We start from the raw sequence: 19,383 nt of genomic DNA on the forward strand, positions 1-19,383 counted from the left end.
GTTTTTGAAATGTCATTTATTTTTGTGATGCAACATTGTTTTCAACCTAATTACTCTAGGCTTTAGAAATTATCCTAATGTTTTAATTTTTGGCACTCAAGAACCATTTCTTGTTGTTATCCAAATTGAAATCAGCATTTTTATAATTAATGTTTTTAGTTAAATCATGTTTTTTCTGGGTTGTTTTGTTAAGTAGAAAGCTCAAAATAATCTAATTTAATTAAACATTTGTGGCTAACTCATTTAAATGTTATTTAGGAAATGTTTTACTGACCTCTGACTTTTCTTGACAAGCACTAACACTGCACAGCTGTCTTTTATGACCTTTGGACTTAAAATATTCTGATTATGTATTCAATTATGATGATGTTAATGTTGGATTTCAAACTGATACTGCCCTTTCTAGATCAAATCTAGGGCCAGGACATACCAGGGTGACAGTCGGCCGTTGGGCTTTGTTGGTATGGCGAGTTGGTTTGGTGTGTTCCACACATCGCCTCTCATCAGGTTAATATTGGAGCTCATTGGCCTTAATTCAGCATGTAGTATTGCTGTTGGCTGAAGAGAGTGATCTAACTGGTTATTCAGCAGCGAATCAGAGCGCAAATTTGACATCGGAAGTAGGGATGCAATGGTTATAAATTTTGGGTGCGCAATTAAAGTCTTAGAAATAATCACGGTTTCACAGTTCTCAAGATTATTACGCATTCATTACTTTTAAAACACTACTAGTTTAGAAAATCACTTGAAAAGTCCTTACATTTTAAAGTGTTATTTATTGCTGCTTAGTAATCAATAAATACAGCACAACGTATTATTAAAAAACAAACAATAGTCCAGGGGCCTCATGTACGAAGACTTGCGTGGAAATCTTACTAAAACATTGCGTACGCACAAAGCTGTAAATGTGCGTACGCAGAAAAAAATTCAGATGTATGAAACACTGCGTACGCCGAGTCTCACGCATATTCTTTTGTACATCTGAATGAACGTGAAACTGAGCGCAACATGCACGAGCACAAAACCCCTCCCTGCCTCCTCCCCCGTATGAATATGCTAATGACTCTACTTTGGAAAAACCCAACGAAAAAGCAACGGCAAAAGCAGGCAAAAATAGAAACTTTGAACAGTGTGAATTGGAGGTGCTGCTTTCGGAGGTAGACCGGAGAAAAGCGGTGTTATTTGCAAGTTTGTTTTCCGGAATTAACAACAAAAGAAAAAAAATAGAGTGGGAGAGTTTAGCTGATGCGGTTAACACAGTTGGGTCTGAACATCGCACTGAGTGAATTATAAAAGAAATATTGTGATTCATAGGTGTAAACTGTTGCAGTATCCTTAACAGTCTCAGTGGCGCGCTTGTAAGACGCATGTCTGCATGTTTTGACACGTTCGAGCATGAACTTGGTTCGAATCCAGCGTCTGATATACTCTTTCTTCTTTTTTCCCCCGCTACATATTAGATTTTGCTAACTATTTATCACGAGAAAGACAAGTAGGAATCATTAATAAGTTTGTACATCATATTTTATTTGCACATTTATTGAATGGAAATGTTTCTGATTCACGCATGCAAATTCATCTTCAGATAGTGTCTTTATAGCAGTGTGCGTGCAGTAGATAGCTCAGATTACATTGGGAAAACAGGCGACTGCTGCAAATTGTGCTTTAATGTTTAGCTGGTCAACTGTATGGTATGGAAACCTTACATACCTGCTAGAGTAACCCGTCTCATACAGCTGCCATTGCAAGGCTCAGACACTTTGTAGAGAGGAATTTAACACAACTGCCTCTAGGAGTCGCCAATGGAAATAAAACAGACACGCACAAAAAATGTGCGTACGCCAGCCATAAAGCTGCCGTGAAGCTGCGCACATTCCCACGTTCAGTTCATTGTTAGTAAATCCAAACGTGAGCGATTCTGAGCGTGAAACCTGGCGTACGCAAAGTTTTTGTGCGTACGCAGCGTTGATACATGAGGCCCCTGTTCTCTAAATTAATGAAAAAACGTTTTTGGCATTTAAACATAAGTAATAATTAAAAAAAAATAAATGACACAACAATGAAAAAATAAATACATAAAAATAAGAATAAAAAAATGTATTTGTAACATTATTTGTCTAATTCAAATCTAAGCTACATATTGGCTAAGTATTTCTCTTTTAAAGAGAACAAATGTAGTCAAAGGGTGCTGAACCTCTACATAGTATTACAAATTATTTGGTATTTTCATTTTGTGTTTATTTTTTAAGTAAATATTCCATTGTATAATCTGTACAAAGTATGAAGCTGACTGGTCAGTTCTTGTCACCTGACTCGCAGTGCGTTTGCAGCATTCTTTCAACTAGGCACACATGGACACGCGTCTCTATTGTAAATAAAGAACTTATATGCACAAAAGACGTGATATGTGAACGGGCTCCGCCATACAGCAGTTAATCCAGTGTGTAAACTAGAGTACAGTTGGCATAATTTTGTTTAGCTGCAGCAGTTTTGTTCTGTATAGAAACGCGGTGTTGAAAACCCTTTACAATTAATTAAACGTGATGAATTAAAGCGTGATTAATAGTGAAATTGGTTAATTGTTGCATTCCTAATCGGAAGTTTGGTTTCATTTTGTGAAACGGGAAAATAGACTACTGTCCCCCACTAAGCAGAAAGACATGTTCACTTGCACAGGTATTGAACGTGGCTTTCGTCCTTTGGTGTTTTCATGTACAGCTTTTTGGTCCAGAAACGACCCAACGCAGTTGGATTTTGTTGGTGCTAATGGTTTTTCTTCGACTTGATGTGTTCCAGCTCTAATACTGATACTATAGTTTTTGGTACTCATCACTACCGATATCTGCATTTACATTGCATTTTAAATTTTGAACAAATATCTGTTAGAGAAACCAAAGAAATATCAAGCATGTTAGTTGCCTTAATTAATTTTAGAAAACTATATATATAGTCTTTTTAACACTTAATTAACACTCTTGCATGCATTCACATGATCGCATTTGTGTGATTAGCCTTGGCCGGTCCCTGAAGCATATGATCACACCAGTGTGATTAAAATGTCGGGAGTGCGCGTCATCAACTACTAAAATTCAAATCTGACGATTTCACTTTACTAGTTGTACTTCTACTTTTTTTGTGTGTTTGCCATCATATTTTATCTTTAATTGAATGCCTTAGAGCACATTAATGCTATTCCATTGCAGAGGCATAAGAAATGACATTCATATTAATAGGGTTGCATTTATGTATTTTAGGCATACATATTATAAGTAACTGTAATCACATTACATAAAAATGAAAAGTGGAAAATTAATTTAATTAAGTAACTATTTACTTTGTACACTGACTACAGCATTGAAATGAGCATCAATTTTTTTCTATCAGACAGTTGTGGAAAAGTTTTCCATCCACCTCAAAGGTGTGAGGACGACTCCCAAGAGTTCAGAGTCTCTAAGCTTTGGTCACTTTACTAATATAGAAGCAAGTGTCAGTGTTGATAGTCTGTCATGTCACGTGTGAGATATGAGTCTTCCAGTGCCTGAAAAACAAGCCCAGAAAGCAACAGCAGCTCTTGTGGAACATGCATTCACATCCCGCCCAGAGAAATGTTTCAGTCTGTGATTCATTTGCTCTTTTCCTCCTCCTCCTCCTCTTCCACCTCTCGGAGTCACCCAGAGTTCAGGGTGCATTTGAGACCCACTTCTCCACTGGATCATGTTGGCTTTGGTTTTGGCCCTGGCTGAGGTTTTAGAGAGTGTGTGTAACAGAGAGATGAGAGATGTTTAATGTTGCTCTTCCCCTTTCTCTCTCTCTCTCTCTCTCTCTCTCTCTCTCTCTCTCTCTCACTCACACACACACACACACACACACACAATGTTTAATTTTTGCTGGGCACTGTTGGTGTGTTGAGTGATGGAGCGTCTGTCTTTATGGCCCGTGTGTGCCAGCTGCTCTATTAGCCAGCCAGTTCACCCTGGCGCTGGAGACGGACAGGAGGAATGTGTATGTACAGAGGGTTTATTAGAGACTGCGAAGCTGGGCTTTCGTGTAGTTTGGACTGAAGACCACCCAAGGGCTTCTGCAACATAAGCTGTGCGTTGTGCATGTAATGTAAAAGCCTGTTCACTTTAACTCTGATGTAAACAAAAGGACCTGTATCTCCGGCGCTAGTAAAACTAAAGACATAAGGAATGCGTGATGGTGTGATTCAGGAGTTTATGACTTAATGAATCATCCAAAAAGATTTGTAAACATGGAAGTCACAGCTTTATGTCATTCTAACTGAATGAACTCTTTGAATCAGTCATAGAGATTTCTGAATCAGTGTTTGCTTGCTTGAAGAACTACAAGTTAACTTTTGGTGATTTCCTTGTTGAAGTTTGGATGTTTGGGGACAGTTTGGCTCATGTTGTAGATGAAGCTGCAGTATGCCACTTTGTTTTGGTTAGCAAGCTTGTACATTACCAGACAGTGTACAAAACCATGTCTTTATTTTAGCCTGATTCACAGTGGCCATATTTATATGGACATCAGTTATTGAATTGTTTTACTTAATCTGAATAAGACAATAATATGATTAAGGTGTTTACATGAGTTGCTTTTTGAATGCCTGTTTTGCATGTTATAGCACATAATTCGATTAACGTCATTGCGTCTCAACGCTATTCATATTTCCCTTTGGAGTGTCATGTAATTTCGGGTGTTTCATTTTTAATTTCTTGACTTTAACTACAGTTTGTCACTTCCGCTTTTTTATTCGGAAACATTTTATGCATGACCCTTTTGACAAACATGATAATGGATGGAGTATGAACTGCTGGAAGAGTGTTGTTTTAAAAGAATTTGAGACCACACGCTGTATGGTCCTTTGCTGACTCAATAGGTGCAGAGAATAGTGTCAAACAGCCTTATGTGTATAAACTGTCCTGTTGCAAAATCTGACAAAGTCCTACACAATGATAATAATTTGATTAAGTTTTTTACTGCACTGCACTTAGTTCGATTATGGCCTCAATCGGATTAAATTAATTAAAAATGCCTGTTTACATGGTAGTCTCTTAATTTTAGAGTATTGTCTTAATTGTATTAAAATACGGACTATTGCTATCCATGTAAACGTACTCTTTGGTAAGTAATAATCTTTTAATGTAGTATAGTAATTAGGGTTGTGCTGAAAGATGATGCCATCGTCTATCGCCGATGGCTGACAAACTTCATGATGCTGAGCTGGCATTGCGATCCATTGCTCCTCCCCACATTTATATTGATATATAACTTATTATTCACATGTCATTTTAATAGCAATAACGGTCTTTTCATGAGCTGAGTTAAATGTTACATATAGCTGCCACTTGCACCACTGACAGCATCTTGAGGATTAAATGAAGGATTATACAGCACCTCTCATGCTTAAAATGTTTATTAGATTCAGTGGCAAACGCTGTTACCTGCAAACCCTGTCCGACAGACTATATAGTGAATGGCTTTAGTCATTTTCATAGCAGACTTGAAACCATGGAAGTCTTTTATCCACTTTTGGAAAAGTGTAAATGGTGGATTAACATTCAGCACATGATCACTAATAAGATGTGCTATTATTAGTAACTGTAGGTAAATCTGTCAGTGTTTTTTTTTTATTCTCTCATCTTCAGCGCTTCACGTTTTCGAGGTTGAAGCTCCTGTCATCTGAAGACAGAAGGCATTGACTGAGTGATTGACAGCTGATATTAACCAATCATTCACATTCAGTTCTAGAATAGTGAGCCAATAAGAAGAGCACAAAGGCGGGGCAAGCATTGCGTGCATTTTTATTTTAGCAAGTTCACATAACTGTTTATCTGTTCCTGATCGCTGTGTTGGCGTTTGTAGGTGCAAAGATGCATTCTGCATAAATGTCTCCTAAATCTGCGCACGAGGTGAGGATTTTGCAATGAAAACAATGAGAATGTATGCACTACAGTGAACTCCAACCAAACTCTTGTGTCCTTCAGCTGAGGGAAAAGCCATTTGAACAACACAGATCACTGTGCCTATTCATGCCAGAGTCCTGCGTTTAAAAAAAAAAAAAATAAATAAATAAATAAAAAATTTTTGACAAATGGTCATTTGTTTGTAGCTTTATTTATTTATGGTTTGTTATGGGTAAAGCAAAGACCATGTGGGTCAGGTAGTAAAACTGTAAGCTACAATTAATTCATTCATTATGAATTAATTGATATTTAACTGTCACCCAACGCCTACGAAGACTATGTAATGAAGCAATTTAATGTTATAAAGACCAAAAAAATAACATCTGTGACACGACTACTTTGAAAATCATGCAGTCTGAACTCGACATAACCATTAATAATGTCCATTAACCATTAATAATGTCCTCATTCAGTCATTGCTGAATAAAAAAAGTATTCATTTCTTATTTCTACTAATTTATTTTCTGATATGGCTGATCATGTGTGCATCAGAAACGATGCTGTTGGAGATATTATGATGTTTTTGTGGGTGGATGAGGGATGACTTTCTAACTCGGTCTCAATGGGAGCAGCGCAGCAGGTTCAGCCTCCACAATGACACACAAATGAAAGGTCACATTCCATCATATCAGCCGCTCCACCTCCTCCACCCCACACACACATACAAACTGCCTCATCATTCATCAGCTCCATTAACAACCCTTTAAAGCAAGACACTGCAGGTGAAATTATCTAATAGTTATGACCTTACCTCCACAGTTGACTGATTAGGGAATTACAAAAAAATAAATAAATGTATTGCTGGTATTTTAAAATAATATGTTTAATATAGAAGTGAGGCATTGTTTCATTAATTTTGATTTGTGGAAATGATTTTAATGTTTTTTATCATGAAAAATAAAATCATAAAATAAGATAAAAATAACAGAATTGTAATTATAATATTTTGTGTAGAATAAGATGTTGTATATAAGAAGGCCAATTTTGTATGAACACATTTCTCTGTAAAACATATAGGCATCCTTAGTGTCGCCACCAGTGCCGATATACAGCCATATCGCACTGCTACGAGTGTGATATTGCGTTTATACAACAGTAACTATAGATTTATAGTTCAACGAAGGAGAAAAAAACACTCCATTTGAGAAACAGCCTTTTACAATATTTGCTACAAATAAAATCTTAAGATATAAACTGTTTGATATTGTTGATATTGATGTATTTTGCATGTTTTTTCTCTGTATTAATTTAAAAAAAATTAGCTTTGAGAAGCTGAAAAATCTGAAAATTTGTGAGTGCATTTCTCTGTCAATAGTGTCTTGCGTCAGTAATCTGCTATCAGTGATGATCTGATGTTTCTCTCTCTCTCTCTCTGACTGTAGATTTCCAGTCGTGTCTGATCTGCGTGGCGCGGCGAGTGCCCATGAAAGAGAGACCGATGCTCCCCACGCAGGAGAGCTTCACCACCCGCCAGGACCTCCAAGGTAACCATGCCAACGGCGCCCTTTTCTCTCTCTCTCTCTCTCTCTCTCTCTCTCTCTCTCTTTCTCTCACCCTCTCTCACTTTTCCTCTGCATCTGCTTTCTTCAAAGGGTGTTCACTTTATCTCAGTGCAACCCCTCAGCTAAAACTACACTCACTCCTTTTTTGACATTTAATGTGACTAAAGTAAAACAAATATTGAATCAGTCATTTCATGATTAATGGCTTCACAGTTGTATGGAATTGTTCATTTCACTGTATTTAATGTATTTAATATAACAAAATATAGTTTTTTTCTACAAAGATCTAAAAAAACACTTATTTTTAAGTAGAAAATGTTTTGTATTAGGGTTTTTTTTCCCAAGAAATTTACAGTTTGTCTTGGTCAGATTAAATGTTTTTCTTTGTCTGTGATTGAAACTCAGGGTTATCTCTAACTCAATAAAGTAAATACCTAACTGAACAACAACTAAAATAAAACATTGGTATTGTCTAAAAATAATAAAAACATGTATAGAAGCATACAAAAATGCTCTAAAGGACATGTTTCATTTTACAGGAAGATCAGATTATTTTACTCAATCACACAATTATAAATCAGTTCTGGAGAAATTGAGAGTTGTTCTCATTTCATTTTAGTGCTCAGCATAAATGTGTACACTGCAGGGTTTCTGCAGGATTCACCAGGTTAAATTTAAGACTTTTTAAGACTATTATGAATGAAATTTTAGACTTGTACAGGGATAAATGGTAAGTTTTTTTGTTTTTTTTTCCAATATCCTATTAGAAAATATTTTCACTAGGCCTATCAAAAAAATTTATAAGACAATAATAATAATTTAGTTTGAATATTTTTATGAATTTTTAAATATATCCATTCACAAACCCTTACCAAGAATAGAACAAGACATAGCTGTAAATTACTTTACTCTACAATAATAATTTAATAATAAAAACACATAGGTCAGGTCAGTATTCTCAGTTGTAAAAAAAAAAAAAAACAACAGAACTTTTTAGCAAATGTTACAGTAAAGAAAGTAATTAAATGATGTTTTTAAATAAAAGGTAAAAGTTTTATTGAGATGGATTGTTGGTGATTGTAAGAGTGCTATGGCTAGGTTGGGTAGCAATACATGAACAAAAAAAAATTAAGACCTGCTAAAAAAAGATTTAATTTCAGAAAATTTCAGTTGACAGTAGACTTTTTAAGGCCTAAAATTAGCTTTTGAGATTTAAAACAATCTAAGAGTTTTTAAAACCCCGCGAATACCCTGACAACTTTTGAAAATTTATATTTTTTTTCCATTTCTCAGTAAATATAGGACATATATTTTGGTGCATTTGAACAAAACAGTTTTATTAAATAAATACATTTATTGAAATAATATTTAAGTCACCAAACAGATTTAGAAATTAAAAGATACATTTCAAGATACATTTAAATTCAAGTAAAATATTGCAAAAAATGACAAACCACTAAATTTCAACTAAATTTGACCATTATTGTAGGTAATTTTGTTAAATAAGCTCCAGATTTGGCTTGATTTTAGTGCTGTCTAAACTTATGTATATGCACAAATATATCATTGAATAGATTAAAGTATGTGTTTGAAAGATAGATTTGTGAGTTTAAGAATTAATTTTTCACAACAAGAGAAAGTGTACATCAATCAATGTTCCCCAAGAACATATATATACCCAAATTAGCCGAAAGACTAGTTTTCATTGGTGATCCCTAAGTCAGTAATTAAAGGCCATGCCAATAAAACATACAAGTTCAAACTAAAAACAATAGTCAAATAAACAACAACAATATCAAAAAGTGTAGTGTTCCAGTGTTGATTTTTAAGAAGCCATTTCTTTAAATTATGTTATATGACTTAAAAGATACACATTCTCTAACAGATTATGGTATCAAATTCAGCTGATGTGGTGCTTTAAAAGAAAAACAAGCTTGACCAAAAGACATTTGTCTAATTGAAATAATACAATCAGCTTTAGCTGCACCCCAAGACTCTCTGTTTTCTAAAGATTTAAACTGGATGACAATAGATAGAAGGAGAGGCTCTAAACAATTCATAGTCTTGTAAAGTGCTGTTTTTCAAACTAAGCAGTGATAAAAACTAAACTGCTGTTTTTAATCTAAAATTTTCAGTGCTTTTTTATGTAATAATTTCCGAGCTTTTAAAACTGTAGATTTTGTGTAAGACCAACTTATCAGGCAATAATTGAAGTGAGAGAGGATTATAGAATTCAAATACTTTGGTATGTATATAGAAGTTCATTATGTTTTTAATAAGAATAAACACGTTTTAAGACTTTTTAAATAATTATTTAGCTTAAATATTGAATATAGTTAAATTTTCTTGTATTTTCCTTTAAAACCACTTGCCTTAAAATCTGCCTCTTGGTTTACACTTTTCTTGTCATGCATTATCAGGTAAGTTAAGTCATTTTACAATGCAACTGCATCTCTGTCTGAATATGAGTATACTAAGTACACTACAGTCTTCTGGACGTCGAGTTTATGCAGTGGGAAGATCAAGAGTTTTTACTATCACATCAAACACACGTTGTCACAAACATACTGATCACGGAAACTCCCAACTCACTGTTTGCTTTACTTTAAAGCAATCTCAGCCGAGATGAGTCTCCTTATACTTCATCACCTGTTTTGTTTTTTGGTAACCGTTTTTTATAAAAACAATGATGTTACTCAACCTTAGGGCTTTATTCTGAATCCTTAACCATAAGCATTAAACTTCTCTTAATCCCAAACCACTTAACTTGCTCTCATTTTGAATTGCAGATTGGTCTTCCGTGTGCTTAAACATTTCTTCTGTTTATTAAAGGGGTAGTTTAAAGTAATGAGTATGTGCTAATCCTCCATTTGTTTCAAACCTCTTTCAATTTCTGTCTTCTATTGAACACAAAAGTAGATATTTTGTATAATGTTAGAAATCAGTAGTTATTGACTTCCTTACGTTATTTTGACAAGATCTGGCTTCCAAATCTTTGCACTTTTCTAGTAGCCACAGTACCACAGTAGCCGAAAAAGAGTCAACCTTTTCATGCAGCACAGTGATCTCATCCGAACATGTGGAGAATGTTTCATATCCTACACCTTACTACAGCGGTGAATTATTTCAGTTTTAAGAGTCTGAATTTCACCTGAAGACACATCGAGCTCAGTCCATTGATCCCCCACAGCCATATCATGTTCATCCGAGGAGGCGTTAGTTGTTGTAGGCCGCTGTTGCGATAGCTGCACGATATTGCCTTTAGTTTTCATCTTCGTTGCACTGGATTAGTTTATAATGAACTCAGTTAGACACAATTATCTGCAGGCACTTTGTATCGAGTTCAAATGTGCATTAATTTAGATAAAATCGCGAATTTTGCAGGACCTCCTAGCAAACGTCCTACTCCATAGCTCAGCTATTGACTTTCAAAGTATGAAGTAAATGGCTTGCAGTTTCCAGCAATACTCAAAATATCTTCGGAATGTGTTCAGCAGAGGAAAGAAAGGTTTGGAAGCATGCGAAAAGTGAGAAAATTAAGAGTAAAATGTGATTATTGGGTGAACTATCCCTTTAAGAAATGTAATCTTGAATATACAGACAACATGTAATAAAGTAGACAAACCAAACTGTTTAGCTCATTGTCATACTGTGTGTTTGTAGGTAAAATCACGTCTCTGGACACAAGTCTGTTACGAGCGTCTATGAAGCCAGGCTGGGAAGACTTGGTGCGGAGATGCATTCAGCGTTTTCATCTTCAGAACGATGGAGACATTTCCTTCGCCAAACGACATCAGCAAGAAGGTACAGATCTCGAGCCGTGTCATGGGTAGTAAAGATTGCCATGTTGGTCATTTTAATTTATAAAAGTAGCTACTGTTTATATAAATGTATACACTATATTAGATAATAGGGGTGTAACGTACACATATTTATACAGAAAATGTTTGATGTGGGTTTTTCAGTTTGTTATGCACGTTTACACCTATACAGATGAAGGCATTGATTGTTTGCCCTACTAGGGACTTTTTATTCTTTTCCTGATTACCAGATTTGTTCAACATCTTATTTGATAAATAGAATAGTTTTAATTACTAATTTCCAAAAAACGAATTTATTTTGTCTTTGCCATAATGTCCCTTTTTTACTAGTTGTTTTGCAAGATACTAATTTACCACTTAAAGTGCTATTTAAAGGCTCTATGCTAATAAGGTTAACTAGGCAAGTTATTGGAAAAATCAGTGGTTCGTTCTCTAGCCAATTGAAAAATAGACATTTTTAATGGGGCTAATAATGTTGACCTTAGGGGGTTTTACTTTTTAAATTGCATTTATTTTTATCCAAACTAAAAGAAAAGTATCAAGAAAATAATAGGAATATAATATGAAATACTGTGAAAAAATGTTCTTGTTCTGTTAAACATTGCTTGGGAAATATTTGAAAATGTATAATTATTTTAATTAATCATGCTAATAATTTTGTCTTCAGCTCTGCAGCGCTGCTTTTACCACTACATGTGTGGAATTTAATTTGAGACTTCTGTTTTAACAAGTTTCATCTTTCAAATTTTGTCCCATCTCATCAGGAAATTAAAGCAATAAATGCTGTCTTGATTTTCTGGTTATGCCAAAAAGAAAACTAAATGTTTCATATAATCTCCCAATTAGTGTTTCAGTCGTGGAAAGACATCAATAAAACATTTGTTTGGTTTAGATTTAGATTATTTAATTGTTAGAATTTGTCCAATTTTGTTGAAATGTCTAATCTACCTGATTTTCAGTATTTATGCTCTCATATTGTGAGTAATTTTCTAAATTGCTCTGCTGTTAATTGTAACCTTTAATATACACTAATGGCCCGTTTCCACTGAGGGGTATGGTATGGTTCGGTATGCTTTTATGGCCGTTTCCACTGTCAAAAGGTACCAAAAAGCGAACCATACTCTACCGCTTTTTAGGTATCCTTTCCTAAAGGTACCTAGCACAACAAAATAGTACCAAAAGGCTGAGCAAAACGCGCAGCTGAACGCTACTGATTTACAGAGATACATACAGTTAAAGTTATAACTATATTGATGAAATAAAACAAACACTTTCTCTAGAGATTTCCATGCACTTGCTATGCGTCTATATTTGAAATAATGAATGTGAGCATATGATAGTAACATGTGTGTGATTATTGAAGTGCTTCTGACATCCGATTCTATCAGAAGTGGACAAACGGCAGAGTGAAGCACGAAAAAAAAAAAAAAAACATTAGTATAATTTGGCAGTGGAGACACAAGCCTGATAAAGGTGACCCATAACGAACTGTACTGTACCACTCAGTGGAAACGAGGCATAATGAGCAATTAATCAGGCTATGGTTTACAACATTGGCAGAGAAAATAAAATTTGCACTTAATTGAACTCACAGGCCCATAATTTGTTTAGTAAACCACTGTTTTGTGTGTAGTTTTCCCAACTTGTGTTCCAATTTTACTTTAAAACCAATTCACTGTCATTGTTGTGTAATATTACACCCGTTACCAACTATGTGAGGGAACAAAAAGTATTAAATAATATCAGAGAACAGTAATTTGGTTTTAATGTGTTAATAGAGTTTATAAATAAAAGAATAATTCATCTGTAAAACATGCAGTACTAGAAAAGTTCATTTCACATGGCTTTATAATGTCTTATTGATTATCTAGTCCAGACATGTTTGAGAAAATGACTGGATCTGAATGGGACCAAATAAAGCTGTACTGATCGTTTTCTGTTTGTTTCAGTTTACTTAAATGAAAAGTTCATCCACAAATGTCATACTTTACTCATCTTTCATTTGTTCCAAACCTTTATTCCTTTTCATCTTGTTCTGTTGGAAACAAGAGAAGATAATTTGAAGAATGTTGGAAAGTGACCATTGACTTGCATGATGTTTTATTTATTCTCACTTTGCACGTCAGATATTTCTAACATTTAATGTCGATTTTGCGTATGCATTCACCAGCACGAATGTTTTGGTCTTGCACTCATCAGTCATCTGGGTGTGTTGTTTTTTGCAGTGATAAGGCACGGGCAGGCGTTCAGTCCCATCTACCGGTTCTCCCTGTCAGACGGGACCATCGTCTCTGCTCACACCAAGAGCAAACTGGTTCGCTCATCCTCTACCAACGAGCCACAGCTCTACATGTCCCTGCACATCTTACAGAGGTACCAGAGATCCATGCAGACAACACTGCACTTTCAGCTGTCAGGTTTCCATTTGTTCTCTGAATCAGTGCTTTTACTGTAATATATAAACAGTGGTGTAATTCAGAGCTACCCGCATGATTCTGTGTTGCTGTCATTTATGATCGTCTCCTGTGGAAAGCCATTATAGCATTTATTTTTTTAAACCATACTGTTAATGTACGTTTAATCAAAATTATCAGGATGAGTGTACAAAGTGCTTTCAAAAATACAATCAGTTACAGTGCATTTTTCCAAAAATGGATTCAATTCATTTATTTACTCAAAATTCTGCACAAAATAACCAATACTGACCATGTGAAAAAATATTTTTTGAAATTGTTGCAAATGTATTTAAAATTAAAAACTTGAAAAATCACATGTACACAAGTACAGACAGCCTGTGAAGCTCTAAATTGAGCTCAGGTACATTGTGTTTCCACTGATCATTCTTGAGATGTTTCTGCAGCTTAATTTGAGTTCAGCTGTTGTAAATTCAGTTGATTGGACATGATTTGAATAGGCATACACCTGTCTATATAAGGTCCCAGGGTTGACAGTGCATGTCAAAGCACAAACCAACCATGAAGACAAAGGAATTGTCTGTAGACCTCCTAGACAGGATTGTCTTGAGGCACAATGCTGGAGAAGGTTGCAGAAAGAATTCTGCTGCTGTAGTTCCAATGAGCACAGTGACTTCCATCATTTGTAGGTGAAAGATGTTTGGAACCACCAGGACCCTTCCTAGAGCTGGCCGGCCATCTAAGCTGAGTGATCGGGGGCGAAGGGCCTTAGTCAGGGAGGTGTTCAATAACCCGATGGTCACTCTGTCTGAGCTCCAGCATTCTTCTGTGGAGAGAGGAGAACCTTACAGAAGGACAACCATATGTGCAGCAATCCACCAATCAGGCCTGTATAGTAGAGTGGTCACACGGGAGCCACTCCCCACCTGGAATTTGCCAAAAGGCTTTTGAAGGGTTCTCATACCATAAGAAACAAAATTCTCTGGTCTGATGAGACTAAAATTAAACTCTTTGGAGTGAATGCCAGGCGTTACGTTTGGAGAAAACCAGGCACCGCTCATCACCAGGCTAATACCCTCCCTACAGTGAAGCATGGTGGTGGCAGCATCATGCTGTGGGGATCATTTTCTGCAGCAAGAACTGGAAGACTAGTCAGGACAAAGGGAAGGATGAATGCAGCAATGTACAGAGACATCCTAAATGAAAACCTGTTTCTCTGAGTGCTCTTGACCTCTTGACTCGACAGTTCATCTTCCAGCAGGACAATGACCCAAATCACTTAGCCAAAATATCAATAAGTCTGATATTTGTCCCAATAAGTCTGTAAATGTCCTTGAGTGGCCCACCCATAGCCCAAACCTAAATCCTTTTCAACATCTCTGGAGATATCTGAAGATGGCTGTACACTGTCGCTTCTCATCCAGTCTAATAAAGCTTGAGAGGTACAGCAATGGGCAAAGGAATGGGCAAAAATTCCTAAACACAGGTGTGCCAAGCTTGTGGCATCATATTCAAGACTTGAGGCTGTAATTGCTGCCAAAGGTGCAACAACAAAGTATTGAGCAAAGGCTGTGAATACTTATGTACATGTGATTTTTCAGATTTTTTTTTTTATTTTTAATAAATTTGCAACAATTTAGAAAAATCTTTTTTTACATTGTCATTATGGTGTATTGTTGGATAATTTTGGGGAAGTACATTAATTTAATCCATTTTGGAATAAGGCTGTAACATAAAAAAAAATGCAGAAAATGTGAAGCGCTATGAATACTTTCTGGATTCACTGTATAATAAGTAAAATAGTTACTCAGTAGTTAAATAAGTAGTTACATTGTAACAAAATATACCTTAAAATACAATCTAACTGATAGTATAACAAATATATTTAATTATAGTACTTACTTAAAATATATTATTATAGTAATATATCATATAATTATGACTACACTACTACACTGACTACATTTTACTCGTTATATAATATAGTTTACTAATAACAATTACAATTGCCCAATTACTAGTACCTTATGAATAACTACTAATATAAACTTAATAGGCTATACTTACTATCTAATGAATATGTACCAGTATCTAATACAAACAAATATTTAATGAAGGCTTGTTAGTAGCATTAGACAGTAGTGCTGTAATAATTACTAGTCTTAGATTTAATATTATTTGGTATAGATATCAAAAACTGAATAACTACCAGTATACACAATGATAAACTACTCACAACTGGATTGCATACTAGTATTCAGCACTGAGTAGTTAATATCTCAGTGACAGCTCGCCATAAAATTATTATTTTTAACTTGTCGCTATTAATTAAAAAAAAACATACTAGTAATTATTTATTAAGATCTAGTATCTAATTTAATAACTACTAACATCTATTTGATATGCATTTGTTTCACACGAATACATGCTATGAATATGCACTAGTAGTAAATGACTAAGTACGAGCATCTGTTTCATAGTGGTTAGTATCTAATGAATAGGTGTCTAATAAGAAGTAGTATGCAAGGGAATATGCACTACAACCATAACAATAAGCACTAGTAGCTAATGAATAAGTACATGTACTAAATGGAAAAGCTGCTAGTTGAATGAACAATAGATACTATTACAGTCATGGATTAAATGTTGAACCGGCTTGCCACAGACTCCTCAGCGTTTCCTGTTTGATTCAGCGCCGTGTGTGAGCAGTCAGTGGAAACACACGCTTTCTAGTTCTGACAAGCCCGGTTAATGACCATAGACTGAAATCTCAGTGTCATGTAAGAACATCCGAGCGTGTTTTCCCAGAGGCCGATGCTGGTCTCTAAACATTCCTTCAGAACCAAGAATAACACGACTCCCTTGACTCCCACTGCTGCATATTGGCAAACAAGTCTTTTCACCCATGATAGTTCCTCACAATCTGATTGCTGGTTTAATTAAGTCTAGAGTAATTGAAAATGAGTGGCTAAAACTTTAAAGGGACAGTTCAACAAAAAAAAAAAAAAAAGTATTGTGATTATCTGCTCACCCGCACATTGTACAAAATCTGTATATCCTGCATTATTATTATACATCCCAAATTCAGATTTTATTATATTCATGCTAGATTTAAAAATATAAAAAAATACATATATTACAGTTTGACCTTTAAAGTCCAGACCAATCAAATTCAATCCAGTCATTCCAGTCTAATCCAAATGGAAGCATTTATATGCAGAAATATAAAGTGTGCCAAGAAAATATCTTCCACACCATTACACCACCACCAGCCTGAATCATTGATACAAGGGAGGATGGATCCATGCTTTCATGTTGTTGAGGCCAAATTCTGACCCTACCATACAAATGTCGCAGCAGAAATCGAGACTCATCAGACCAGGCAACGTTTTTCCAATCTTTTATTATCTAGTTTAATGAGCCTGTGCAAATTGTAGCTTCGGTTTCCTGATCTTAGCTGACAGGAGTTGGACCAGGTGTGGTCTTCTGCTGCTGTAGCTCACCCATCTCAAGGTTCAATGTGTTGTGCATTCAGAGATGCTCTTCTGCATAACTCTGTTGTAACGAGTGATTAAATGAGTTACTGTTGCCTTTCTATTAGCTCGAACCAGGTTGGCCATTCTCCTCTGACCTCTGGCATCAACAAGGCATTTGCACCCACAGAACTGCCGCTCACTGGATATTTTCTCTTTTTCGACTATTCTCTATAAACCCTAAACATGGTTGTCTATGAAAATCCCATTTTCTGAAATACTCTGATAGGCCCTTCTGGCACCAACAACCCTGCCACATTCACAGTCACTTAAATCACCTTTCTTGCCTATTCTGATATTCGGTTTTAACTGCAGCAGATCACCTAGACACTGTCTACATGCCTAAATGCATTGCGTTGCTGCCATGCTTATTCGAAGTATGCGTTAACGAGCAGTTGTACCTGATGGTGAAGTGGCCAGTGAGTGTACATTAAAATACTACTTCTAATAATAATGGTAGTAAAATGTAGTTATTTTTCTTTCTATGCCCCTAAAATTCAAATTTATATAATAATAATAATAATAATAATAATAATAATAATCATAAGTTAAATCAAAGAGATACATTTTATTCTTATCCTTAATTTCTGTTTATGCATATCGTCAAACGTATCCTTTTTCCAGGGTGTCTGTGGGGTCTTAAAAATTCTTAAATGGCTGAAATCAAGAAAATCAATTGTGTCTTAAATAGTTTTAAACAGGTCTTTATTTTCCTCTGTCCAGGTAAAGCTACCCAATCGGGCCGATGTCCATCCAATCACAATCTATCTCAGTAAAACTGTTTGGGTTACACTTTATTTTGATGGTCTGTTTGTTGAATTTAAGTTACATTGCATCCACAGCCAACTTATTCTAGATTATAAGTAGACTGTTAGGTTAAGGTTAGGGTTGTGGTAAGGGTTAGTATAAGTTGACATGCACTTGCAAAGTTTCTTATAGTCAGTTTAATGTCTGTTGAAGGAGCAGCATCACCAGATAATAATCAGACAGTCTACTAATACTTGAATGAGAAGTATTTGGCATGTAATTGCCAAAAATGTGCAATAGGGACCCTCAAAATAAAGTCTTACCACTTTTTATATTTAAGTTTAATTTTGAGTTTTTAAAAGCAATTTTCTTAACATTTTTACAGCAAATTGTCCAAATAAAATTTCCTAATAAAAACAAACAAAAACAGTTTGCTATATAAATACACATTACATTACATTACAATATAAATAGGCATGAAACTTAAGGATTTATAAAAGAAACACGTTAGGTTGAATAGAGGTTCTAAGATATATGTTTTTAATTATTTATATAATTGTGTCCGCAATAAATATACTTTCAACAATTTTAAACTAGTCATTTAAAAAAATAAATAAATAAAATAAATAAATAAATATATATATATATATATATATATATATATATATATATATATATATATATATATATATATATATATATATATATATATAATATATATAATATAAAATATATATATATATATATATATATATATATATATATATATATATATATATATATATATATATATATATATATATATATATTATGTTGTGTATATTTGTGTATTAAAAACTATTTTATTCATTCATTCATTTCTTGGGTGAATGAACCGCCTATATTATTTTATATATTATTATATTTGTGTATAATAATTAGTATTTAGCCCTGTATAATTCTAAAGTTTCATTCATAATGGCCTTAAAGGGTCTTAAAAATGTCTTTTAACTTGATAAAACTTGCAGAAATCCTGTTTTTCTGTTCCTTTACTGTGCCTATTATGGTCAAACTTGTATTTAATGTACAATTTGTGCTACTAGCAGACCAATAACTGAGACTATTAGCTTAATAAAGGGCTAATATTCCATTTATTAATAATTTACGAGGTATTGGCCAGGATTAGTGATTAGGGATGTAAAATACTTTAAGTACTTATAAACAGTTAAAGCTTAACTTAAAAATAGGCAAGTAATAATACAGTAGATAATAGTGTGAATCTTAACTTAAATTATTTATAATAATAATAATAATAATAATAATAACAATAATAATAATAATAATAATATTAATAATAATAATATGTATTATTATTATTATTATTATTATTATTATTATTATTATTATTATTATTATTA

At 34.4% G+C, this 19,383-nt stretch overlaps 1 protein-coding gene across 8 annotated transcripts in view; it reads left to right on the plus strand.

The window, feature by feature from the left end:
* Positions 1-19,383, plus strand: part of ncoa2 (nuclear receptor coactivator 2) — a 207,566-nt gene that overhangs the window by 124,784 nt on the left and 63,399 nt on the right. For all 8 annotated transcript variants that reach the window (XM_009297336.5, XM_073940585.1, XM_073940586.1 and 5 more), the window contains 3 exon segments: positions 7,352-7,453; positions 11,135-11,275; positions 13,518-13,665. In XM_009297336.5, the coding sequence (XP_009295611.1) occupies positions 7,352-7,453; positions 11,135-11,275; positions 13,518-13,665 (391 nt within the window).

Source organism: Danio rerio, chromosome 24 (assembly GCF_049306965.1).
Source record: "Danio rerio strain Tuebingen ecotype United States chromosome 24, GRCz12tu, whole genome shotgun sequence".
Classification (NCBI taxonomy): domain Eukaryota; kingdom Metazoa; phylum Chordata; class Actinopteri; order Cypriniformes; family Danionidae; genus Danio; species Danio rerio.